General features: G+C 45.6%; 1 protein-coding gene and 1 pseudogene across 1 annotated transcript; both read left to right on the forward strand.

Moving 5' to 3' along the window:
* LOC113017809 (dynein heavy chain 5, axonemal-like) overlaps positions 1-6,876 on the forward strand; it is an 8,350-nt pseudogene extending 1,474 nt beyond the window's left edge.
* A 2,764-nt stretch (positions 6,877-9,640) lies between these two features.
* On the forward strand, positions 9,641-24,546 carry LOC113017807 (protein NLRC3-like). Its single transcript, XM_026160916.1, has 8 exons — positions 9,641-9,739; positions 11,050-11,185; positions 11,468-11,569; positions 13,099-13,200; positions 14,319-14,560; positions 14,664-16,582; positions 24,094-24,206; positions 24,354-24,546. The coding sequence occupies exons 2-8, from the start codon at positions 11,076-11,078 to the stop codon at positions 24,529-24,531; spliced, it is 2,766 nt and encodes a 921-aa protein (XP_026016701.1). The 5' UTR covers positions 9,641-9,739; positions 11,050-11,075; the 3' UTR covers positions 24,532-24,546.
* The last annotated feature ends 1,303 nt before the right edge of the window (positions 24,547-25,849 follow it).

A 25,849-nucleotide genomic window follows, 5' to 3' on the forward strand; every position in this document is an offset into this window, starting at 1 on the left:
GTTCTTAAACACGAGGAACAAACCCTGCTGAACGACTCGTTCTGACCTGCTGATGATGTAACTCCGTTTCTCCTGCAGGAGCTGAACGTGATTGGTCTGCTGGTGGACAACGCCACAGTGAGCGAGTGGAACCTGCAGGGTTTACCCAGCGACGACCTGTCCATCCAGAACGGCATCCGTGGTGACGAAGGCGTCCCGCTACCGCTGCTGATAGACCCCCAGGGCCAGGGCAGACCTGATCCAGAACAGAGAGCGAGACCAGCAGCTGCAGGTGAGAGCGTCAGCACGTGACTCAAAGTCCGAGCGCTTTCGCTGACTGTTTCGTGATTTTCTTCTTCTGTGGCTCAGTGACGTCTTTGAACCAACAAATACTTCCGTTCCCACCTGGAGGACAGCCTGTCTCTTGGGCGCCCCCTGCTGCTGGAGGACGTTGGTGAGGAACTGGACCCTGTCCTGGACAACATACTGGACAAAAACTACATCAAGTCTGGCTCCACTTACAAGGTAAAACAGCTGATCTGGACCGGAGGCTAAACGAGGAAGAAGACACAGTAACGGATGTTTCTCCTCCTCCTGCAGGTGAAGGTTGGAGACAAGGAGGTGGATGTAATGAAGGGCTTCACGCTCTACATTACCACCAAGATGGCCAACCCAGCATACAGCCCTGAGGTCAGCGCCAGGACGGCCGTGGTGGACTTCACCGTCACTCAGAGAGGCCTGGAGGACCAGCTGCTGGGACGGGTCATCCTGCTGGAGAAGCAGGTCACTCCACCTGCCAGTTATCCAATCAGTGACGTAAGTTAATGAGTTAGCTAGTTACATTTCCTACGGTATGTTTGAAGGCCATTGTAGCGCTCGGCACGTCCACATTAAGATGTTTTACACCACACACTCATGCTGTCTGCTTTATGTTGGTGGGAACGTCTGAACCCACGTGTCCGTCCAACATCTCAGCGGAGGCCAAACAGGCCACGAACAAAGATAACGTTTCTGTGCACTGAACTGAAGGTGGATTAAATATGCCTGCCCTCATTTGAAATGATTCCCGTGTTCTGATGAAGGAGATGGAGGCAGAGCGAGTGAAGCTCCTGGAGGAGGTGACGTCCAACAAGAGGAAGATGCAGGAGCTGGAGGACAGCCTGCTGTTCAGGCTCACCAGCACACAGGGCTCGCTGGTGGAGGACCAGTCTCTGATCGAGGTGCTGAGCGTCACCAAGATCACCGCTCAGGAGGTACCAGCTGCTCCTTCACTGCGTCTCCTTAATTCAATTCATTCAATTCAATTCAATTTTATTTATATAGCGCCAAATCACAACAAAAGTCACCTCAAGGCACTTCATAGATACAGAGAAAAACCCAACAATCATATGACCCCTTATGAGCAGCACTTTGGCGACAGTGGGAAGGAAAAACTCTGTTTAACAGGAAGAAACCTCCAGCAGAACCAGGCTCAGGGAGGGGCGGGGCCATCTGCTGCGACCGGTTGGGGTGAGAGAAGGAAGACGGGATAAAAGTTATTGTCTGATGCATGTTTGTAATGTTCATCGAGGAAAACATTTAAAAATCATCAGCTGCACTCTATTAACGTCCAAGGATAAAAGTCTGCAGCTGGAATGTGAAGAATAAATCCGCTGTAAGGGTCACAAAATGGGGGGGGGGCGCCCCCTAGGGGAGGCGCAGAGCCCTTGCGGGGGGGGCACAGTATGAATAAAATTAAATAAATTTTATAAATAAAATAAATGAATTAAAAAAAAGTGGGAGCAGCGCTGGGCTCTTCAAATCACGGACGAACAGGATCCCACATTCTTGATTTTTAGTTCACAAACACTTGTTGTAATGACTAACTACTCCTGACATGTTGGAGATGTTTGCTCTTTATACAGTAAAGTTACAGTGAGATACAAATAACATCAGGCTGATCCTGCCACGATTTGTTCCCCCGGTTCAAATCACAGACAAAAAGTATCCCACAGCTGTAGGTCCTGTCTGAGTCCTTTATCTTCCAGGTAAGTGAGAAGCTGACGGTTGCCGCGGAGACAGAGGTGAAGATTAACCAGGCCAGGGAGGAGTACCGGCCAGTGGCCACCAGGGGGAGCATCCTCTACTTCCTGATTGTGGAGATGTCGCTGGTGAACGTCATGTACCAGACGTCGCTGTGGCAGTTCCTCGGGCTTTTTGATTCGTCCATGCAGAACTCGGCCAGGTCGCAGGTCACCTCCAAACGCATTAGCAACATCATCAGCTTCCTCACTTACCAGGTGCTCCTCATCAGCGCACACCTCAGGGCTGTCCTTTCTTTCCTGTAACGTGCACTCGAGTGGAGGTTCAGGATGTTTGTCTGTCCCTCAGGTGTACCGTTACACAGCCAGAGGTCTGTACGAGGAACACAAGCTGCTCTTCACTCTGCTGTTGGCTCTAAAGATTGACCTGCAGGCCCGAATCATCTCGCACGTGGAGGTGCTCACCTTCATCAAAGGTTACCTTCTCCTCCTCCTTTCTTCTCCTGCATCCTCCAGAGTCCTTTGAGAGTGAAAGTTGTTTCTCTCTCGGTGTAGGTGGAGCCTCTCTGGACCTGAACTCTGTAGAATCGAAGCCACGGCGCTGGATCCTGGACCAGACCTGGCTGAACCTGGTGCAGCTGTCCAGCCTGCCTGCGTTCTTCCAGATTCTGAACCAGGTGAACCAGAACGAGCGCGCCTGGAAAGCGTGGTTCGACCATCCGGCGCCAGAAGACGCCCCGCTGCCCGATGGCTACGAGGAGAAGCTCGACACCTTCCGGAAGCTTCTGCTCATCCGGAGCTGGTGCCCCGACCGGACCATCGCTCAGGTCTGACTGCTGATTTGATCTGACAGAGCAGACTGGTTAATGTGGAGGCTAACAGCTGATGGTTGCAGGCGCGGCGCTACATCTCAGATTCTCTGGGCCAACAGTACGCCGAAGGCACGGTCCTGGACTTGGACACCATGTTGGCAGAGAGCAACAACCAAACACCGATGGTGTGTCTGCTGTCGATGGGCTCCGACCCGACTGAGAACATCGAGAGATTAGCCAAGAATAAGGTGAGGGCGAGCAGTGAAAGGGCGGAGGTGAACGATGATGTAATAAAAAGGAAAAACATCGGAAACTACCGAAATAATTAATACTAAGTACGAATAATATAGTCATAAATCCTATTTAAGCAAGTGATCGGATATTTACTTTAAACCTAAAGAGTGCAGATGACCGGGGTACACAAGAAAATACAGAAATAATTTTTGTGTATTTATAGAAAAATAGCTGAAAGTACAGGAGCAAAAGCAAATTAAGGAAAAACACTGATTTATTTTGTTAAAGCCTAGATTTGATTTTTTTTGCTGCAGGGGGCGCCGTGCCGTCCCATCTCCATGGGTCAGGGCCAAGAGGTTCACGCTCGCAGGCTATTGGCCAACAGCATGCTGGATGGCGGCTGGCTCCTCCTCCAGAACTGCCACCTGGGACTGGACTTCCTGGATGAGCTGCTGGAGACGGTCACATCAGCGGTGCCGGAGAGCGTGCACAAAGATTTCCGAGTGTGGCTGACGACCGACGTGCACCCCAGGTAACAATGACGAGGTCTGAGGTCCTGCTTTAAGTCCTGGCGGCTCCTCTGCAGGTTCACTTTACGGCACATTTAGTCTCAGCTTAAACCAGCAGCTGTGTCTGCAGAGCTGCTTGACTGTGTTTGTGTTTGTGAGCAGGTTCCCCATCACCTTCCTTCAGTCCTCCATCAAGTTCACCAATGAACCTCCTCTTGGTAGGAGACGTGATCCTGATGAACTCGTGAATTTTTATTGATCCTTCGCTGTCTTTCACTTTCCCACTTATTTTATTTTATCTGTCGGCATCAGGCATGAAAGCCGGTCTGAAGAGGACTTTTAATGGTGTCACTCAGGACCAGCTAGAGATCAGCAACCTGCCTCAGTGGAAGCCTCTGCTGTACGCTGTGGCCTTCCTCCACACCACCGTGCAGGTATCTGCCAACACCCACACGATCAGATTCATAAATCCACCGTTTCTTTGTGGAAAACAGCTCCTGTAAGATCATTCTGATGTTATCATTTCTCCTTCTTCTTCTTTATCCCATCAGGAGCGTCGTAAGTTCGGTCCGCTCGGCTGGAACATCCCCTACGAGTTCAACCAGGCAGATTTTACCTCCAGCATCCAGTTTGTGCAGAACCACCTGGACAACGTGGACGTGAAGAGAGGCGTGAACTGGAGCTGTCTGCGCTACATGCTCGGTCAGTCTCTTTAAACCTGCTCTGTTCTTTCCACCGTAACGTTTCATCCATCAGATTATGAGAGAAACCTCAAACCCTCCAGGTATCCAGAAATCTTCCTGACTCTTTCTTCACGTCTGCTCTCCAGGTGAAGTCCAGTATGGTGGTCGGGTGACGGATGACTTGGACAAACGGCTCCTCAACACGTTCACGAGTGTCTGGTTCAGTGAGAGCACCTTCAGTGAAGCTTTCTGCTTCTTTAAGGGCTACAGCATCCCTGCCAAGGCCAAGAGCATCCAGGAGGTCCTGCAGCACATCGAGGGGCTGCCGCTGGTCGACTCACCGGAGGTCCGAGCACGCTCAGAGACGGGACGCGTCCACACTGAGGCAGTACTAGCCCAGTCACATGTCACATTTCTCCTGTTTACAGGTGTTTGGACTCCACCCCAACGCTGACATCACCTACCAGACCAACCTGGCGAATGACACGCTCAGCACCATAATCAACATCCAACCGAAGGACACCGGAGGCGGGGCCGGGGAGACCAGGGAGGCCAGCGTGCAGAGACTAGCCAATGAGATGCTGGAGAAGCTGCCACCTGACTACATCCCACATGAGGTGCTTGTTTAGCACCGAACGGCCGACCCAAAACTCGATGAAGAACACAATCCCACCAGCTAGCTTAGCTTAGCATGAATACTGGAAACAGCTGAGCTGCTGTGTAAGCAACAAGCTGCCAAGTTAAAAACAAAAATGTGCTCATGTTCAAAGCAGCTTTGTTAGGCTCAAGAAACACACGCAGCTCTGTGCAGCTCAAACAAACAGTGTGCTAATACACGAGTGTCAGAGATGCAGGTGAGCAGCTTTGGGTACGTTTGGACCGAGCCGGGGTAACTGTTTCCTGTCTCTAATGTTTATGCTAAGCTAACATTATTGAACTTTGACAGGAAGTGAAAAAGAATGCAGAGATAAATATGACAAAGCACAGTGTGGTTGTACTCTAGAGCCCGGCTGCTAACCCCGACCGTCGCCCAGTGAATGATGGAAACGAGTGAATAGATTTCAGACAGCAGATTTGTCAGCGTCTGATTCTTTTAGATGAATTCAGACTTTAAATCATCAGCAGAATCTGGCATCTCTGAACCATCAAACACGAACACGTTCATGAGTCCTCTGGAGAAACATGACGTCTCTGTGTGTTTTGAAGGTCAAAGGTCAACTCCAGAAGATGGGTCCTCTTCAGCCAATGAACATCTTCCTCCGACAGGAGTTGGACCGAATGCAGCGTGTCATCAGCAGCGTACGGAGCACGCTCACTGACCTCAGACTGGCCATCGATGGTCAGTCACACGCACACACACACACACACGTTCACTGACGCTCGATCTGACTCGTGTTTCCGCCGTTGCAGGGACCATCATCATGTCTGAAGACCTGCGCGACGCCCTCGACAGCATGTTCGATGCTCGGATCCCGCGCCTGTGGCTGAGGCTCAGCTGGCCGTCGGCCACGCTCGGCTTCTGGTTCAGCGAGCTGCTGGAGAGGAACCAGCAGCTCAGCGCGTGGATCAGCGCCGGCCGGCCCAACCAGTTCTGGCTCACCGGCTTCTTCAACCCGCAGGTTGGTTCGTTGTTCCGGAAATCTGGAGTTTTGGAAGTCTTCAGTTTTCTTTGAATGTTTTTTGTTTCTTTAGGGTTTCCTGACCGCCATGCGCCAGGAGACGACACGCTCCAACCTGTCCAGGGGCTGGGCCTTGGACACGGTCACCCTTAGCAACGATGTCACCAAGATGATGAGGGAGGACGTCTCAGCTCCGCCCCCTGAAGATGTGGGTGGAGTCTATATCTATGGCCTCTTTCTGGATGGAGCGGGATGGGACAGACGTGGCGCCAAACTCGCTGAGGCTCCGCCCAAAGTTTGTCTTTTTAAAATCAGTGTTTTTTTACTTAAATTAAAATAATAAACTGAAGCTTTAAAAAACTTCAGCGTTCAAAAGTCCAACGTTTTACTGTTTCTGTATTTTTTTGTAAATTAACATAAAAACATTTTAAGAGTTTTTAAAGATTCATCTAATGAAAAATTATGAATTATTAAATGATTCAGAAACTAAATCTAAACTAAAATTTAGGAACTAAATGAAATCAAAGTATTTTTGTTTTTGCTCAGTAATAATAAGTTTGTCTCGGCCCCTCAGGTCCTCTTCACCCCCCTCCCTGTGGTCCACGTCTTCGCCGTCAGCTCAGCCAACACGGCCGACAGTAAGCGCCCCCCTGGCGGCGGGGGGGCGGTCAGCCTGTACTCGTGTCCCGTCTACAAGAAGCCTCGACGCACCGACCTGAACTTCATCTTCTCCCTGCAGCTGAGGAGCGTGCAGCCGCCCGAGCGCTGGACGCTGCGAGGCGCCGCGCTGCTCTGCGACTGCAAGTGATCCAAACGTTGTTGTTCCACAGACACGGACAGACACTCACCGTGGGGCTCTGCTGCGTCTCACTCAGACCTCCCCACAGTTTCAGTTTGAGCTTTTTTATTCTGATGTTCTGATAGTTTCCATTTTTCTTCAGCACCAAACATGTTTGTAGGTTTTTAGTCTGTTAAATTTATGAAAATCAAAATGTTTCCACCTCTTCTCTCCGCAAGTCTCTAATAATAATAATAATAATAATAATAATAATAATAATAATAATAATAATAATAATAATAATAATAATAATAATAGTAACATTAATGATTTTGTATGTGACCTCACACAGTAAAGCTGATGTGAGGATCATCTCAGTTCTGGTGATTGTACGAACTTAATGCATAAAATAATAATTTGTTTTAATTAAAAAAATTTCCATCTGTCATTTCCTGAGTGTTTCAAAATAAAAGTCCTGTCTTTCATGTTTTGAATGTGATGCTGTTCCTGTGATGCCTTCAAATCTGTTTCAGTCTGCAGTTTTTTACAGTTCAGACCCAAAGTGACTCAAACATTTACTTAAAAGAGGTTTTTGTTCGTCTGGGTTTTCCTGCTCAGCAGCGCTAAACAGGCAAAACGCACAAACAGAAAGAAACAGGAAAATATGTGTTTCTTTGAACAACGCAGCAGCAAAATGAAAGACCAGGATTTATTTTTTAATGAATGACAAAAACATTAAATGATCATTTTTATTTTCACATAAATGTTCCATCGGTCCTTCTTTTAGAAGAAGTTTAGAAATTAAAAATACTAATAACACAGCAGGAAAAAGCCAACAGCACGAGTCCTGAAAGGCTTAAAGAGAAAATAAACGCACAAAGAATGAAACAAAAAGGCACAAAACCTCAAAACAAGAGTGAATTAAATCTGACCGACACACAAAGATGCTAAAAGCCCCAAACATGAACCTGTGAGGTCACTAATGCCTGTGTGTGTGTGGGTGTACATGTTTACATGTCTTTGTGGGGACCAACATGCCCGTCCCCACAAGTTTGAAGACATTTTTGGGACTCAGGATGTGGTTTTAGTGTCAGGGACAGTCGGGTCAGGGTTAGGCATTCAGTCTTAATGGTTAGAGTAAAAGGCTGAGGAGAGCATGATGTCAAATAGATGTCCCCACAAGAATATGAAAACACAACCGTGTGTGTGTGTTACTGTGAATTTGTGAGACAAGTGAAGATTTCAGAATCAGTGAGAAATGTTTCACTTCCTGTTGGTGAAGAAGAGCAGACTCCTCTTCACCAACAGAAATGAAGAAGCTCTTATTTTGACGAGCTCAGCCACGAGCAGAGGCGACCCTGCAGAGGTGAAGGTCACAGTCAGAATCAGCGCCAGAGAACCGCACGAGGACGGCCTCATTGGTCACGGCTGAGTTCATTATGTGATGGTAACAAGCTGATTATTACAGAACAGGAAACACACGTCTGCTCATCAAACACCAGCTGCTGCTGCTTTTATCAGTCTGCCAACAAAACCTCACAAGAAAGAAGTTTGTGTGAGTTTGCAGCGTTCCTCTAAACTGAAAACTAAAACAGACTGAAAATGGGAGCATGCAGCCGCACTCGAGAGTCAGGCAGCTTAAATGTGTTTGTCTTCATCTGTAGTTACGTTTCATTGGCTGGAAATGTGCTAACTGGAATCATTCATGAGTCCAGATGAACAAAAACAAGTGTTTACTGCTCCACGCTGCACGAATCTGAGTCAAAATCACTCGGACGCGCCCACGTAGGCATTCCACTAAAACCATGTGACCACCTTTAAACCTGTCGTGAATATAATTTTAGACTTTTCACTTTATTTTGAAAGAACAGATTTGCAGGAAGTGCGGCTGCTGCAGAAACTCTTCACTTTTCACTGGCTTTAATCTTGAAGGTTTCTCCAGATGTGGAACATTCATGCTAAACATTCAACATCTGATGAGCGTCTCCGTGTAAAACACTGACAAACTCAAACTTTATACGGTAACTGACAGATTTATTCCTCCATTTTCAGGCTTTTCACAATGAACTTGGATTAGTTTGATGCTTTTCTTCACGTTGGTGAATAAAACCAGCCAAGAGGCTGATTCCTGCAGAGGAGGAGGCAGAGTGGAGGAATCTGCAGGTCTCTAACACACAACCAGAGCTTCAATCATAACGAGCACATAATAAAACCATGATCCCCCCGATCGACTCTTTCAGCCTGTTTCCTCTGGATCCAACAGGATCTAACAAACCCCAGATTCTGCTGGGACACTGGTCATCATGGGAGGAAAAAGATGGCTGCCGTGTTGCTGTTTCCTGTCTTACACCAGCATTATACTTCCTGTATCTGTTTTCAATCAGAGGATGAACTTAAAGCTTTCAGTCTGCTCTACAACCCACCACCTATCCACACGTCTGCTAAGTGACTGGAAATCAGTAAAACTTCTACCAGACTTTAGTAAATGTTGCATTAAGATGAGCAGACAGATTTTAATCTCAGCATTGCAGATTTTTCAGGACACTGGAAGAGTTCCTGCCGTGGATTTAGATGTTAGTGTTGTGTGGATGATCCCGTTCTGTGATCTTTGTGTTACTGATGCTTTTACACTTTAGGACCCTCGAGACCTCTGCTGCTCAGCCGTCCTGATCGCTGCCTCCACTTTAACCAGAGGCTGTAACCTCTGATCATTTCACCTGCACCGACAGCAAAACTCTTCTCCAGAACCAAACGTGCCATAAACCCATCACAGCTTCATCATCAGCTCAGTCTCAGCAACATGCAGACGACCGAGCAGCAGAAACTCTGCAGGGAACGTCTGAAGTCTGTTCTTCAGTTTTCCCAGCTCACTGTTTATTGAACACGAGACCGAAAAATAACTTCACCTTTAATGTGAAACTTTTATAGCCTGTGACATGTTTGCAGGAAGTTTTCATGCTGTGATTTAGTGTCACAGCCATAAATATCACACAAGGTAAAAACTACAAGTCCCAGCATCCTCTGTGTTTAGGGAGGAGCAGTGAAAGTGAAAGTGTTGATCCTCCGTTCAGAGCAGCAGGAGGAGGAAGGTGGAGCTGAGGCAGGTGAGTGTTAACATGAATATGTTTCTTCTTATGACATAAAATAATTCCACGCTGTTCGTGTCTGTGGGTGAAACGTGAGGCCGGTCGGCTCCTCTGAGCGCTGGTTTCCTGTAAGTAGAGAGGAAGTGAGTTTAGCTGAGAGAGCAGGAGGAGAGTGAGAGCTGTGCTGAGGCAGCTGAGTGTTAACACCGCTCTGACATTACTGTGTCTCTGTGGCGGGAACAACAGGCTCCGTCAGTGGAGGCAAAAATAATCAGACTTTGGTTTTTCAAAGGAAACTACTTTATGTTGGGAGAAGCCGCGCGCTCATTGGATAACGACCTGTCAATCTGAAGTTATTAGCCAATTAGCGCGCAGGTTCACAGTAAGACCCGCCCCTATCACGGCATTTTCAAAAACTAAAATGGCGACAGAAACTCCGTCAGAGGAGTTCAGGCTGATTTTATGAAAGTGCGACGTTTGAGCCACTTCCTGTTCTCAGTCCCGGCGTCCTGATCACCGAGGTTTCTGTTGCTCTGATATCTGATATTGATTATATCGGTAAACAGGCTGTAGGCAGAAACATCAGGTCTGATCTGAAACAAACTTTAAGAGTTTTATGTCCGTGTGAGGCCGCACGCTGATTGGATAACCACCTGTCAGTCTCAGGGTATTAGCCAATGAGCGCGCAGATTCACAGTAAGACCTTATCACGTCATTCTTTTAAACTAAAACATCGACAGTAAAACTGTAACGTGTCCTGTGATCTATAAACACTCTGTGATGAATAATCTGAAGTCATTTTGAGCCTGACAGTAGTTTCCTGTCACAGAGCAGAAGCTGCAGGCAGTTTTTGGCACCTTTATATTTAATTTATTCCAAAATAAATCAATAAAGGTAGAAAAGAACTCAGTGACATTAAAATCTATTTTAAAGACAGATGTGACCAAGTGCAACAAATATAAGATGACATGTTTACAGATATTTGAAGTATTGATCATGTGTAGAACACAGAGCAGGTCCAATAACAGAGTCATCCTGCTCACAAACAGCACTTTGGTTTCATGAGCTCACTTCCTGCAGTGATCCTCAGCTTCTCTCCAAAGGAGCCGTAACATGTGGGCTCCTCACCATGATGATGATCCAAACACACTGAGTTCCTTCATCATCATGTACTTATTAAATAATGTGATGGTTTTGGTGTTTTTAAAGACTTTGAGCCTCTAAAATAACTGGTTTGGACTTTAGGGCCAAAGCTCCAACATTAGAAAGCCGTCAGTGTGATGCTTCCAGTACAACAGCACCTCTGAGTGTGTGTGTTTACCTCTCAGACTAACTCCACCCTGACATCAAGAAGATGGAGGAAGAGGACGGAGCAGCATCTGCAGCATCCAGCTGTGTGTCTGTGAGGAGTGACTGGTCCAAAGAAAGACCTCCAAACTTCAGTCATGGAGCTCAGCTGACCATGTAAGAGAGCTGCTAAAGCCATAGAAGTTATGATGTAGACTGGAATAATCTGACATGTTGTTCACAGCAGAAATGTGTCTGATCAGATCAATAATCCGTGTTTGTGCTGATTTGTGGCGGCTGCAGCCATGTTGGTACCAACAGAACAATCAGCTGTTTGTGATGATGTCACATTTCTGTAAGGAGCTCACAGTCTGATAGAAATCTGTGAGTGATGGACGATCAGCTGTTTATATGGTGTTCATGTCAGAATCTATCAGTAACTGATGTTTGTGTTTGCAGGGGTCAGAGGTCACAGTCTCCAGCATCCAGCTGTGTGTCTGTGAGGAGTGACTGGTCCAAAGACAGACCTCCACACTTCAGTCATGAACCTGCAGCAACAATGTAAGGAAGCTATTATTCTGACTGTGTTTAGATCCTGTAATCCAGGAGAATCGAGTCTGCTGGCTTCATGATCCTGTCAGCATGTGTGGCAGAGAAGGACCCAAATTCAAGGCTCAGGAAACACGATGGAAAACTCAAACACAGCTTTATTACTGAAATCCTGAAAATTAATCAAACATGAGCCAGACTGAAAGTATCATGAGGAGGAACACAACAAAGAACCGATAGAGACTGATTAGCACACACGGGATGATGAGGGAACAGAGCTGAAACTAATGAGACAGGGGAAGCAAAACTGAACACAGTGCACACAGGATGAGAGAATGTCAAAATAAAACAGGAAATGACTGACACTGACTAAAGCTGTGTCCCAAAACATCGGCTGCATCCTCCGGAGGCCGCGTTTGAAGGCCGACTACGTCACAGCCAGGCGACGAAGGCTGTCCCAATCCGTCGACTCCTTCAAATGCGTCCTTCACTGAAGGATGGGTCGGGTGTGTCCTTCGTGGCCCACCATATCCCAGAATTCATAGCGCGGCCCAGCCAATTCCAGTTTCCAACAGTGGCGGCAGCTACTTAATTTTTAATATTACTCTTATTAATCTTAGTGGGTCACAAAATCAAGTTTTCAGATATTTTCAGGCAGGAACAGGAATCCAACCCATCAGCTAAGCAAACAGGGAGCGAACGACACAGAATCACCACAGGGACGTAAATAAAACTCTCTAACCAGAAGACGACATGATGCAGACATGATGATCCAACAACAGGCATACAAAACCCAAACATGCCCAAACTCAGAACCATCAGCACCTGATTTGACCTCGAGGAAGAGGTCAGAGTAACGTGGTAATTAGACCCTACAGGTCTGTATGTTGGCAGTAAGGAACAGAGTCTTAAACAGCTCTATAGTGTTATTATCAGTTTGACCTCCAGATCAACCTGTGACCTCTTGGTCTCTTCTTCCCTCTCCGTGTTCACTCGTCTCTCTGTGTTTAACCAGCAGTTATTATTAACCTCTGTCTCTCTTCCACAGCATGTCTTTATCCTGCCGCCCTCCTCTCACATGGCCCCGCCCCTCCCTGAGCCTGGTTCTGTCAGAGGTTTCTTCCTGTTAAAAGGGAGTTTTTCTTTCCCACTGTCGCCAAAGCGTTTGCTCATAGGGGGTCATGTGATTGTTGGGTTTTTCTCTGTATGTGTTATTGTAGCATCTCCCTATGAAGCGCCTTGAGGCGACTGCTGTTGTGATTTAATGCTGTATAAATAAAACTGAATTGAACTGAAACTGAAGGAGAGGTCAGAGGTCAAATGTGACATGACATTTTAACATGTACATGTTGCTTTCTGTACTAACGTGCAGACAGAAGGACACAAAGTCATATCCTCCTCGTTTTCCTGTGAACGTCTCTGCAGCTGTTTGTAATCTAATCTCAGATTACTGACACAAACCATCACATTATCCAGTTTGTGTGTTTAGTTACTTCAAAGATTTTAACCAGAGAATTTATCAGTAATTGATGTGTTTGCAGGGGTCAGAGGTCAGAGTCGCCAGTATCCAGCTGTGTGTCTGTGAGGAGTGACTGGTCCAAAGAAAGACCTCCAAACTTCAGTCAAGGAGCTCAGCTGACCATGTAAGAGAGCTGCTGACTGTAATTCTACCAGTGACATCATAGTTTATTCCTGTTATTTATTTATTTATTTTTTTGCCTGTCCCGTTTGGCTCTGTTGCATCAGAATTGTTGTCTAAAGGCAAAGAAAGATGCCCAACGGATTTACTTTACCAAACTGACCATCCCAGCCTTGCTGTAATGGTCCATTTGATTCACCTTTTATTGTTTATTTTATTTTCACTTGCTGAATACGGGACAGACTTGACTGGAGGAAAGAAAGAGAAAGAGCTGAGAAGAGGGACGGGGAGAAGGGCAAAAAACAAAAACCAACAGAATGGGCAGAAAAAGAAAAAGCATCTATGGATCACCTGCTGAGAAAGAAAAAAGAAAACAAGCAGAAGAGAACAAGAGTAATAGAATAAACAACATCATAGTTTATTCCTAATGGTGGTCTGTGTACGATAATGCTAGTTTTAATAAATTGTGTGTTTGTGACATTTGTCAAACACTCGGTGAAGACTCAAACACAGACTCACATGCAAAAAGCAAATCTTTATTTATGCCTGTTTCACAGTCTAGAGTTTAAAAGTAGAGTTTGTCCCAGTCCAGCCCTGGCTGCACACGTCTTCTTTACAAACATCTGCACATAGAAAATCTGGATCATGGCAGTGAATGAACACGTTTCTGTCATTTGTTTCATTGGCTGCTTTTTCTGCCTGTGTTCATGTGATTCATGAAAAATTCTGTAAAATAAGAGAAAGAAAATCAGAACCCAGAAGTTCACTTCCTGCTGACTGAACTCTTTCAAAATAAAGCTGAAAGCTCTGAATGTGACACCGCTGCTCGTCCACAGTTTTTAGAGGAGGTCAAAGGTCAGTTCAAAGTGATGGATTCCAATCTTCCAGTACATCCAGTGAAGGACATAATCAGCTCTGTGATGAAGGCTTTTGCTGTGGAGTTTGTAGGCTGATCACTCTGTGTTTAATAAGACAGGAACAGCAAAGGAAGCTTGAACTGAACTCAAACACAAGTTTGTCCACTTTTCTCTGTGACCATCAGAGCTTCTGCACAGTGTCATCAAATCTGCATGTTTGTCACTGACAGTCGATGATTTTAGTGATAAAGAAATGTGTTCACAGAGAGAGGAAGAGGAAGAGGAGCGGTGTCTGTGAGGAGGAGCAGCTGTCCTGCTGTGCTTTGTGTCAGGACGTCCTGAAGGATCCAGTCTCTACCAGCTGTGGACACTGGTTCTGCAGACAGTGCATCTCCTCATACTGGGACCAGTCTGCTTCATCGGGAGACTGGTCCTGTCCCCAGTGTGGAGAAAGATCCAGAACCAGAGCTGGACTGCAGACAGCCAGTCAGAGCAGCTGTGTACAAAGTAAGACTGAACATCTGTCTGCTGATGGACTCATTTCTGAAAACTGGACTTCTTGTGTTGTTCAGACATTGAAGAGTTTTCTTTCTGTTTTTCTTTCTTTCAGCAGATGTTGGTGTGCAGGAGGTTTTAGATGAACATAAGATCAGTCTGAGGAGGAGATGTGAACGTGTGACTGAAGGAAGTGATGAAACAGGAAGTAGAACCCTCCTCAACACCATTTACACTGAGCTCTACATCACAGAGGGACAGAGTGAAGAGGTTCATACCCAACATGAGGTGAGGCAGCTGGAGACAGCTTCCAAGATGGACGCCCTCCATGACGCTCCAATCAGGTGCCAGGACATCTTTAAAGCCTTACCTGACCAACAGAGACCCATCAGAGTGGTTCTGACCAACGGCGTGGCTGGTGTTGGAAAAACCTTCTCAGTGCAGAAGTTCACTCTGGACTGGGCAGAGGGCTTGGAGAACCAACATGTCAGTGTGGTGGTTCTGCTTTCATTCAGGGAGCTGAACCTGATCAGAGATGAGCAGTACAGTCTTCTGGAGCTGCTCCATGTTTTCCATCCAACATTACAGAAGGTCTCAGCAGAGAAGCTGGCTGTCTCTCAGCTTTTGTTCATCTTTGACGGCCTGGATGAAAGCAGACTTTCATTGGATTTCACCAACAGGAAGCTGCTGTCTGATGTCACACAGAAGTCATCAGTCAGCCAGCTGCTGACAAACCTCATCCAGGGGAATCTGCTTCCCTCGGCTCTCGTCTGGATAACTTCCCGACCCGCAGCAGCCAATCAGATCCCTCCTACATGTGTTGACAGGCTAACAGAAGTACGAGGCTTCACCGACGCCCAGAAGGAGGAGTACTTCAGGAGGAGATTCAGTGATGAAGAGCTGTCCAGCAGAATCATCTCCCACATGAAGACATCCAGGAGCCTCCACATCATGTGTAGAATCCCAGTCTTCTGCTGGATCACTGCTACAGTTCTGGAGCACATGTTGACTACAGAGCAGAGAGGAGAGCTGCCCAAGACCCTGACTGACATGTACTCACACTTCCTGCTGGTTCAGACAAAGAGGAAGAAGAACAAGTACCCCGAGGGACGTGAGACGAGTCCACAGGAGCTGACGGAGGCTGACAGGGAAGTTCTTCTGAAGCTGGGGAGGCTGGCGTTTGAACATCTGGAGAAAGGAAACATCATGTTCTACCAAGAAGACCTGGAGCAGTGTGGTCTGGATGTGACAGAGGCCTCGGTGTACTCAGGAGTTTGTACAGAGATCTTCAAAAGAGAGTGTGTGATCTTCCAGAAACCAGTCTACTGCTTTGTTCATCTGAGCATTCAGGAGTTTCTGGCTGCAGTCTACATGTTCCACTGTTTCACCAGCAGGAAGACAGAGGTGTTGGAGGACTTTTTGAGCATAGACTGGAATGAGGAGGAGTATGTTTATGATGCAGGCAATTCTTGGAATGAGCTGAATAACTTAGAGTTCGGTGGTGTTTTTGATTTTGATGGGTTTGGTCGTAGAAATGGAAGAAATTTCAAATCTCTGGATTATTTCCTGAGCAGAGCCATGGAGAAATCCCTCCAGAGTAAAAATGGCCACCTGGACCTGTTTGTCCGCTTCCTTCATGGCCTCTGTCTGGAGTCCAACCAGAGACTCTTAGGAGGTCTGCTGGGTCAGACAGAGAGCAGTCCAGGAACCATTCAGAGAGTCATCAACAACCTGAAGGAGATGAACAGTGAAGATTATGATGAGGATGATGATAAAATCTCTCCTGACAGAAGCATCAACATCTTCCACTGTCTGATGGAGATGAACGACCTCTCAGTACATCAGGAGATCCAAGAGTTCCTGAAGTCAGAGAACAGATCAGAGAGACTCTCTGAGATCCAGTGCTCAGCTCTGGCCTTCATGCTGCAGATGTCAGAGGAGGTTCTGGATGAGTTGGACCTGCAGAAGTACAACACATCAGAGGACGGACGACGTCGACTGATTCCAGCTGTGAGGAACTGCCAGAAAGGCTGGGTGAGTCCAGATGTGCTCATTAACATGAGTGTAGGTTAGTAGTTTAGTTCTTCAGATACACACAGGCACTAAACGACTCTCATTAGTTTTGTTTCTCAAATGAAATTATATTTTCTGTTGATCACTTAGTGATAGGTTTGTAGCTTGAACCTATTCGCTGGAACGTTGAAGACAATATAATTACACAGCAAGCAAGACACGAGTAGGCAAAGTTCTTCATGTTTCTCGTGCACGGGAGAGAACCGGACAAACGCCGTTCCTTCGCTTGACCCCAGTTGCTCTCGTCCGCTCCCCCGTAACACTGCTCTTTTATTGAGGTTACATGAATATGCATAGGTTCATTAACATATGCATCTTACATAGGTATACATGTGAACAAAGAATACTGTGTGTGTGTGTGTGCGTGTGGTACTGCTGATCAAAGGGTCATATAACATAAAAGCACAAAAGGTACATCCTTGGTCATAAAGAGGGTAGTCTCACCCTAGATGCTTCACCCTAGATAACACGGTGAGGAAGTCCAGCAGTTCATCTAAACAAAAGGCACTTAGCCTAAAACAGATATAGCCACGTTAATCCTACATAAAACGACCTCTCTCGTGCTCCCAGAGTGCTCTCTAATACACACAAGTTTGCAGACTATCACTACACAATTGATTATACACCTCTAAGCATATATGGTTAAATATTTCTAAGCATAAATGACAATCAACAATACAAAACCTAACACTTAGCATGATCCTGCATTGGTCATCGTACGCTGTGTTGTAGACTCACATCTACATGTAGTACCTGTGTTGTGTCATTAGGGGGCGGTGTTTTAAATCTGCTGCTGCTGTTGGTCATTCAGACGTTCCTGTTAGACAGAAATAAGAGTCTATGAAGAGCTTCTTTGTAGTGAAGTCTGATGCCTGGACTTGTATGAAAACCATAGCAGGGTTTGAAATAGGGCTGGGCAAAACCATCATTTTCCTAATCGATGAATTTTTCAGTCTGAAGCAGAAGCTGCTCCTGGATGCCGTCGTTTGAGGTGCTGGTGCATAGCCGTCATGCTTTTCTGATAGGCCATTTCCACCTTACAAAGCCGGGAAACGCCTGCATCACTTCCTTTTCTGTTCAAATATCCCCGTACTGTAGAACTGCGTGTTGGGGTGGAGTGATTTAAGTTGGCTGCGGCTGCCTCACTCATGTTGCCGCTACTCGCTGCCGCCGTGTCTGTTTTGAAAGTGATGACGCATCGACGCACATTTTTTTTTAGGTCAACGTACTTCACATGTCGACGTAATCGATGACGTCGACGCGTCGTCCCAGCCCTAGTTTGAACATCCTCAGAGCAGCAGTCAGATCATTTTAGATGATCAGACAAAGATTTTGCAAACACTTGAATGTGTTTTATGCTCGTTTCAGTTCTTCTGATGTTAGCGAGGATATTTTGGAACTGAAACTGAGAGACACTCAGCACTTTATCATTTAACTCAGCGATGTCCAAAAGGCCTTTCATGCAGTTAATGTGAACAAGAGCCAGGGTCCTGATAACATTAGTGCAGCATGTGTCCTCTCTTTGGGAAGAAGCTGTCGTGGTTCCTGTCCCTAAATCTAGTCGTCCAAAACTTCTAAACGACTTCAGGCCTGTTGCCCTCACCTCAGAAAGTCTCTGAAAAACTCATCAGAAATGTGGTTATGAAAGAGACTGAACATCAGCTGGATCCAATGCAGTTTGCATACAGGCCCAACAGAGGAGTGGAGGACGCACTTTGACTAAATCTGATTCTTACACATGTAGAGAGTGAAGTGACTTCTGCAAGACTTCAGTTCATCAATTTTCTGCAGCTTTTTAATACAACACAGCCCATATTTTAACTAAAAGACTTTTAGAACAGTTTGAAATCAGGGAGAACCTGGTGGGCTGGATTTGAGATTTTCTAACTGACAGGTCACAAACAGAATAAATGGGGTTCTGTCTGACCCAGTGTTCTCCTCCACAGGTTCTCCTCAAGGCTGCGTCTTATCACCCTTATTATTCACTCTCTATACAAACATGTGTCAGAGCAGATATGAAAACAGGGCCATCATTAAATATGCAGATGTTATTGTCAGCTTATTGAAAGAGGGTGAAACCAGCCACGGTCCAGTCATTGATGACTTTGTTCAGTGGTGGGAGGAGCAACGGTCCCTCTAATGTTTCATGTGTCTGAGCAAACGCACAAAACTCCCTCCTTGGACCACTGTGAGCAACAGCAGACGTGTGCACTGTGGTCACGCCAGCATCACATCCATCCAAGTTATATGTTTATTAAAGTAATCAAATTACAGCATTTATGTTAGACTACTTTTAATTAACTGCTTCAGCGCACTTACAATGAAAATTAAAAACAATCTTGTCCATGACCTGTAGTATGTTAAACACTATTGGAAGGAAAAATAACTTGAACTCCAATTTTGAAAAACACAACTTTCTTTTTCTTTTAATAAAGCTCTGACTTGTATTCTGAGTCTGTGGTCTGGGAGAGAGTCTGTAACTCTGTCTGCAAGTACAGTAAATAAAGACCAATGTTGGGCAGTTAATTATATAGTTCTTCAAAAAAGTTACTGAGTTATGCAGAAAAAGTTTTTTGCAGCTGTTTATCTAAAAATGCAGCCAAGGTGTTTTTTTTGGGTTTTTTAGATGTTTATTTAGTCATTTTTGGGGTAATAAACAAATAAACAAACAAACAACATGTTAACATTCTCTGTCATGAGACCATTTAAGACAGGAAAGGAAACAAAAACAGACCAAGATTAATATGATCGCATGTCGTATAGAGATTTATAGCTTCATATTATTAATGTTCCAAAGGTCTTGTTCATTCAGGATCTGGCCACACAGTTCCTGGTAGAAGATCTCCATCTTTAGTTGCAAGCTTGCTGTCATTCGTTCCATTGTATGAACTCTTTTCAGTCTCTGTTTCAAGATGTTGTTTAAACAAACATTTCAAACTATTTACAGAACAATCAGCTGTTCTGCATCAAATCTGATGCCACACAAATTATTTGTGCAGCTCCAAAAAATAATTTCTGTCCACTATGAGATGAAGGAGAACAACAGCCTGATACCTGCAGGCCTGACAGCAGCAGATGTATCACTGCTGTCTGTGAAGGTTCTCAGTCATCCAGGTCATCGTGGTCAAAGGAGCTTGCAAAGAAGAGCGTCTGGACTTCTTGTTGCTTGAAGACGTTTCACCTCTCATCCGAGAAGCTTCTTCAGTTCTAAGGTCAAATGGTGGAGAGTCCCAGATATAAAACTAGTGGGAGTGACCCCCCACAGAGGGACAAAAGGACCCCCTGATGATCCTCTAATCGTCTGAGCCAAGGTGTGAAACTGGGTGTGGGTCACCAATCAGCCAGAGTTTCAGGTGTGTTCATTGTGAAACCTGGCCCCACCTTATCATGCGAATTCCTGAGGTCAGATGGCCCAGGATGTGAGTGGGCGTTAAGGCGTCTGGGGAGGATCTCAAAACTGGATTATAGATGGCAGAGAGTTGGTGTCGTAAACCCCCGCCTCTGTTCAAAGATGGTCGCTCACAGTGGACATAGATGGCTTCTTTCACTCCTCTTTCAAACCATCTGTCCTCTCTGTCCAAAATGTGAACATTGGCATCCTCGAAAGAGTGACCTTTGACCTTTAGATGCAGATGGACTGCTGAGTCTTGTCCTGTGGAGGTGGCTCTTCTGTGTTGTGCCATGCGCTTGTGAAGTGGCTGTTTGGTCTCTCCAATGTAGAGGTCTGAGGCATTCCTCGCTGCACTGTACAGCAAACACCACATTGTTAAGTCTGTGTTTTGGCGTTTTGTCTTTCGGTGAACCAGTTTCTGTCTGAGCGTGTTGCTGGGTCTGAAATACACTGGATGTTGTGCTTGGAGAAAACTCTCCTGAGTTTTTCTGATACACCGGCTACATAGGGGATGACAATGTTGTTGCGTCTGTCCTTCTTATCCTCCCTCGCTGGTGTCTGGTCTTCTTTTCTGTGCCTCTTTGCTGACTTTAAGAACGCCCATTTAGGATAGCCGCACGTTTTGAGTGCTTCCTTTACATGTGTGTGTTCCTTCTTTTTTCCTTCAGGCTTAGAGGGAACATGTTCTGCCCGGTGGTGTAGGGTCCTGATTACTCCAAGTTTGTGTTCCAGAGGGTGATGGGAGTCAAAGAGGAGGTACTGGTCCGTGTGTGTGGGCTTCCGGTAAACTTCGATGTTGAGGTTGCCGTTCTCTTCAATGTGCACGGCGCAGTCCAGGAAAGGCAAAACAGTCGTCCTTTGTGTCTTCCCTGGTGAACTTGATGTTTTTATCCACAGCGTTAATGTGCGCAGTGAAGGATTCCACTTCTTGTGTCTTGATTTTGACCCAGGTGTCGTCCACATATCTGTACCAGTGGCTGGGTACTCTTCCTTTGAAAGAGCCAAGAGCCTTCCTTTCCACTTCCTCCATGTAAAGGTTGCTACAATAGGTGACACGGGGGAGCCCATGGCACAGCCATGTTTTGTCTGTAAAAGCCTTCGTTGTACTTGAAATATGTAGTGGTGGAGGCAGAGGTCTAACAGTGTGCAGGTCTGATCGGGTGTGAAGTTGGTCCTGTCCTCCAAGGAGCTGTCTTCTTGTAGTCGTTTTCTGACAGTCTCCACGGCCTCCGTGGTGGGTATGCAAGTGAAGAGAGAGACTACATCAAAGGACACCATGGTTTCATCTGGATCCAGGGTAAGTTTCTGGACCTTGTCGGTGAAGTCGGTGGAGTTCTTGATGTGGTGTGGGGTGTTCCCACGAGAGGAGCAAGGATGGTAGGCAAGGTGTTTAGCAATGTTATAAGTGGCTGAGTTTATGCTACTGACTATGGGTCTGAGTGGGACAGCTTCCTTGTGGATTTTAGGAAGTCTGTAAATGCAGGGTATGGCATCCCCTGGGTAAAGGCGGTGATATGTAAGGCGGTCAATGATTTTGTCCTTTTCAAAGTCCTTGAAGGCAAGCTATAACTTTCTTTTTGTGGCTGCTTGTGGGGTCTCGCTTTAAGGCTTTGTAGGTATTTTTGTCACTGAGGAGAGTAGTGGATCTTTGTGTGGTAATCTGTAGTGTTTAGGACCACGGTGCATCTTCCCTTATCAGCTGGTAAAACAGTGATGTTGTGGTCTTTGCTCAGGGAAGCGACGGCCTTCTTTTCCTGTATCCTGGGCTATCTGATCTCAGGAATTCACATGATAAGGTGGGGCCAGGTTTCACCAATGAACTCACCCGAAACTCTGGCTGATTGGGACCCACGCCCAGTTTCACACCTTGGCTCAGGCGATTAGAGGATCATCAGGGGTCCTTTTGTCCCTCTGTGGGGGGAAACTCCCACTAGGTTTTATATCTGAGACTCTCCACCATTTGACCTTAGAACTGAAGAAGCTTCTCGGATGAGAGGTGAAACGTCTTCAAGTAACTTAAAGAAGTCCAGACGCTTTTTTCTTTGCAAGCTCCTTTGAGGTACAGAGGATGGCTTTATCAGCTAGAGCAGGGCGATATGACCAAAAATATTTATCACGATATACATTTGAAAATTTGCGATAACGATATAACTGACGACATAATTGACACGAGACAAAATACTTTACAACTCCACAACTTTATTAGTGCAAAAACCATCAATGTATTTTCACTTAAACAAGCAGCTGTTTTTTAATGTGCTTTAAGTTATATAAAAATGTAACAGTGCAAATGCAAAAATCCTCGCTGACAGTTTAACCAAAAGGCATTTCCAGTGGCCGACACATCCTCAGCATTACCATGTATAACATCCACAACACTTAAAAAGAGGTTATACACACACAATACGGTAATATTATGTTGAAGAACAGCACGTATCACTCCGCGAGGCTCCGCCTACGACAGCCGTAATGCTCCCACAATCCATCAAGCGGTGCGGCTTCGTAGCTCAGCAAAGTCGTACTGAAACATTTCGAGCGCCGTGCACATAAAATCGTTTCGAGGTCAGTAAACACAACCAGAGTTCATACATAAGGCACACGGGATTATAAGGGGCTCTGTCGACTTTCAGAAAAATCAAAGGATGATTTTAAGTGCGCCGTATTTTCCAAACAACACGGTAATAACGACGGCCCGCTAGCATGCGCTACCAAAATAGTGCTTTGTTGTGTGTCTGACGGACCAACATTATACCGGTGTTACCGTGAACAGTATGAGACGGCCCAGCCCTATTATCAATTCTTAAAAATGGCTCCCATCCTCTACGGGGTGAATTTCAGCTTCTTTCCTGAGAACAGAGGTTGTATTTCAAGATGCAGGACAAAGCATTGTAGAAAACAGCTTTGTCCTGCTGCTGTCACTGAACTCAATAAGAAGAAGAATGATTTTTGATTTGAGCCGAAATGTTCAAGTATGTTATTGTGAGGCGTTTCATTGTGTGTTTGAAGGGATGCTATCATTTTTCTGTAAAGTAAATTTACCTGTGGGTATAAATAAAGTAACCTTAAAAACAACAACAAATATCCAGAGCAGTCACCATCTGAGCTTCTCCTCTTTGATCGGTGATGCTTTTCCTGGCTCCACCATCGCTCTGTGAGCAATTTATCAGCTAGTGAACACCTGTGGGCTGTTATTGTAGAGTGTGTGTGTGTGCGTGCGTGCGTGCGTGTGTGTGTGTGTGTGTGTGTGCGTGTGCATGTGTGTGCGTGTGTGCGTCATTAAGTCTCCTTCAGCTCTGTGAGTTCATCATCTCTGTGGTTAATGAGGAAATAGTCAGATACACAAACATGGTGAGTGAGGATGAGGGTGCTGAGGAAGACTCTGGTTCAGTGTGGTTAAAGTGTGATGTACTGATGAGTGACAGTGCTGTGGTTCAGAGTGGGGGTCAGAGGTGAACCAGCTGTGCTCTCTTACTGCCAACAGTGGGACAAACTGAGTGAGAAGACCACTGCTGACATCTGGACTGAACATGTGTCAGATATGTGAGCTAACGCTGAAGTCCCAGCAGCACATGGAGTCACTTTCATTCCTGCTGCTCCTAATGAGGAATGTCTGACTTCATGTCCTCATTAATCACAGAGCTGATTGTTAGTTTTTACGCCGTTACCCAAGTGTTTGTGTCCGTACGCCTGCGACCTTCCAACAACCATTCTTTATTGACCACCAGATGCAGCTCCGTGGATCCCCAAATCCAAGAGTCGAAGAGCAAGATTTGAAAGTGTGTCACATCCATGGCCCCCCCCCAAAGTTCCACAGCTGTTTCCATCATGTTTGCACTGATAGTAATCCGTTCAATGACACGTTTCATATCAGTGAATATGTTCTTTAGGACGTCCACTGTCATGTTTAAGTGTCCTGCTGGAAATCAAACCATCCATGAAAACCCTTAAAAACCCTTTTAAAAACCATTAAAAAATGACACTAGAGTCTTCCTCTGCACCTTCATGCTCACTCACCATGTTTATTATGGCAGTCGTACCTGACAGCAGGTAGCAAACAGAGATCATCTTTCCATTATGGAAGCCTAAATGTGACACAATCTTCCTCCTTCATCTGCAGATTAAAGCCAAACAAAGATTCTCATTAAAAGTCTGCAGGTCTGAGAGAGACTCAGTCGTTGTGTCATGTCAAACACAGTAAGAGGAGCTGAAGCACAGATGTGAAGAGCAGATTCATCAGATTATGACTTCACTCTGTTTTGTCTTCATATACATTCAGTCTGTGTTTATAATGCAGATTTTCTGCTTTTATAATAACACATTTTATATTTTCTATCATCACAGACTGACTCGGTGTCGACTCTCAGAGGCTCACTGTGAAGTTGTGGCCTCAGCTCTGAAGTCCAACCCCTCCCATCTGACAGAGCTGGACATGAGCGAGAACAACCTGCAGGATTCATGGATGAAGCTTCTGTGTGCTGGACTGGAGAGTCCAAACTGTCGGCTGGAGGCTCTGAGGTGAGTTCACTGACTACAGCTGTTGTTGTTTTTCTATATTTCAGGTCTTTGAGGTTTGAAACTTTCTTTAGTTCCTAAATGTTCAGGATGTGTCTGAAGACAAACATGAAGAAGTTTGAGTGCTTTCAGAAATGTTGTCTTTCCAGAGTGAGCAACAGTTTTTCCTTTTGGCTCCAAACAGAAGTGACAGACTTGAGCAGGGTTCATTTAAAGGCTGACAGAAGTGCAGTGGTGACGGGGAGATGTTTGACAGGACAGTGTCTCAGCCTCCACAGGTTCATGTTGTGCTCCATCAGTCAGTGAAGATGAAGTCAGTGCTGATGAGGCTGTAGAGTGTGTGAGGGATGTGAATGAGGATGATGAAGATCTGATGATAGCAGATAAAAACAGGCTGCAGAGACTTTGAGCTTGTGTGGAAACAGAGAGAAAAGAAAGACATGAATGTCAAAGCTAATGAAGGTGAAGTTAGGATGATGTTCATGTATCAGAAGCTGATCTGGCTGCTACAGAGACGACCCACACAGCTGCTGTGGTGAGGTGTGTGTTAAAGCAGAGGAACACAGGCCCAAACGTGACAGCAAAGCAGGACTCAGGCTCTGTGAGAGGATTTCAAACAGAAGCTGGAGAAGAGAAAGGACTCTGTTGGAATGACTCAGGAAGAAGGCAGCTGAGACCAAGTGTGTGCATGGAGCCCAGTCTAACATTCATTTATACACTAATGTACAGAAGTGAACGGGAAAATGAATCCATAGTTTCAAATGTAGAAATAGTTCTCAGTTCATTTACAGAGTTTAACACAGTTCCTGAGGAAATGTTCAAAACAGCAGCTGAGAAGAAATCTGCTTCACAAAGTTGGATCCAATTCTGATAGTTTGTGATGCACTTGAACGCAGCGTGAGCAGTTCACTGCCTAACCCCACAGAGACTGTCAGTCTGGACTTTTCTTTATTTCTATTGGCTGTCAGTGAGATTTCAGAGCAACCAGAGACTGTGAGTCTGTGTATGAAGTTTAATTCATGTGCAGTTGTTGAAGTTGTAGAAGGAGAAATGGCAGCTTGGGTATTTCCTGCTTTCATTGTCCTGCTTGTGCTGATGAAAATGTTTATTGACGTGTGGATTCATTCTTCAACGCTCGATTCTGCCTGAACAACGTGAAAACTTTGCTTATTTTTGTGTAACACAATTCAACGCACTGAAGCATCGACTTGTTCCATTATCCAACAAGGAAAACAGGAAACAGAGACAGCTGGCCTTCAAAGTAAAAGCTGCTCCTTTTGAAACGTGTTGGTGGTAAAATGTAAGAAGAGCTGAAGCACATGAAT

Source organism: Astatotilapia calliptera, unplaced genomic scaffold (assembly GCF_900246225.1).
Source record: "Astatotilapia calliptera unplaced genomic scaffold, fAstCal1.2 U_scaffold_204, whole genome shotgun sequence".
Lineage (NCBI taxonomy): Eukaryota > Metazoa > Chordata > Actinopteri > Cichliformes > Cichlidae > Astatotilapia > Astatotilapia calliptera.

Coding starts and splice junctions, on each gene's coding strand:
- LOC113017807 (XM_026160916.1), top strand. CDS start 11,076: ATGGAGGAAGAGGACGGAGCAGCATCTGCAGCATCCAGCTGTGTGTCT. Junction 13,201..14,318: donor CAAGGAGCTCAGCTGACCAT/GTAAGAGAGCTG, acceptor ATGTGTTCACAG/AGAGAGGAAGAGGAAGAGGA. Junction 16,583..24,093: donor GGAACTGCCAGAAAGGCTGG/GTGAGTCCAGAT, acceptor CCATTATGGAAG/CCTAAATGTGACACAATCTT.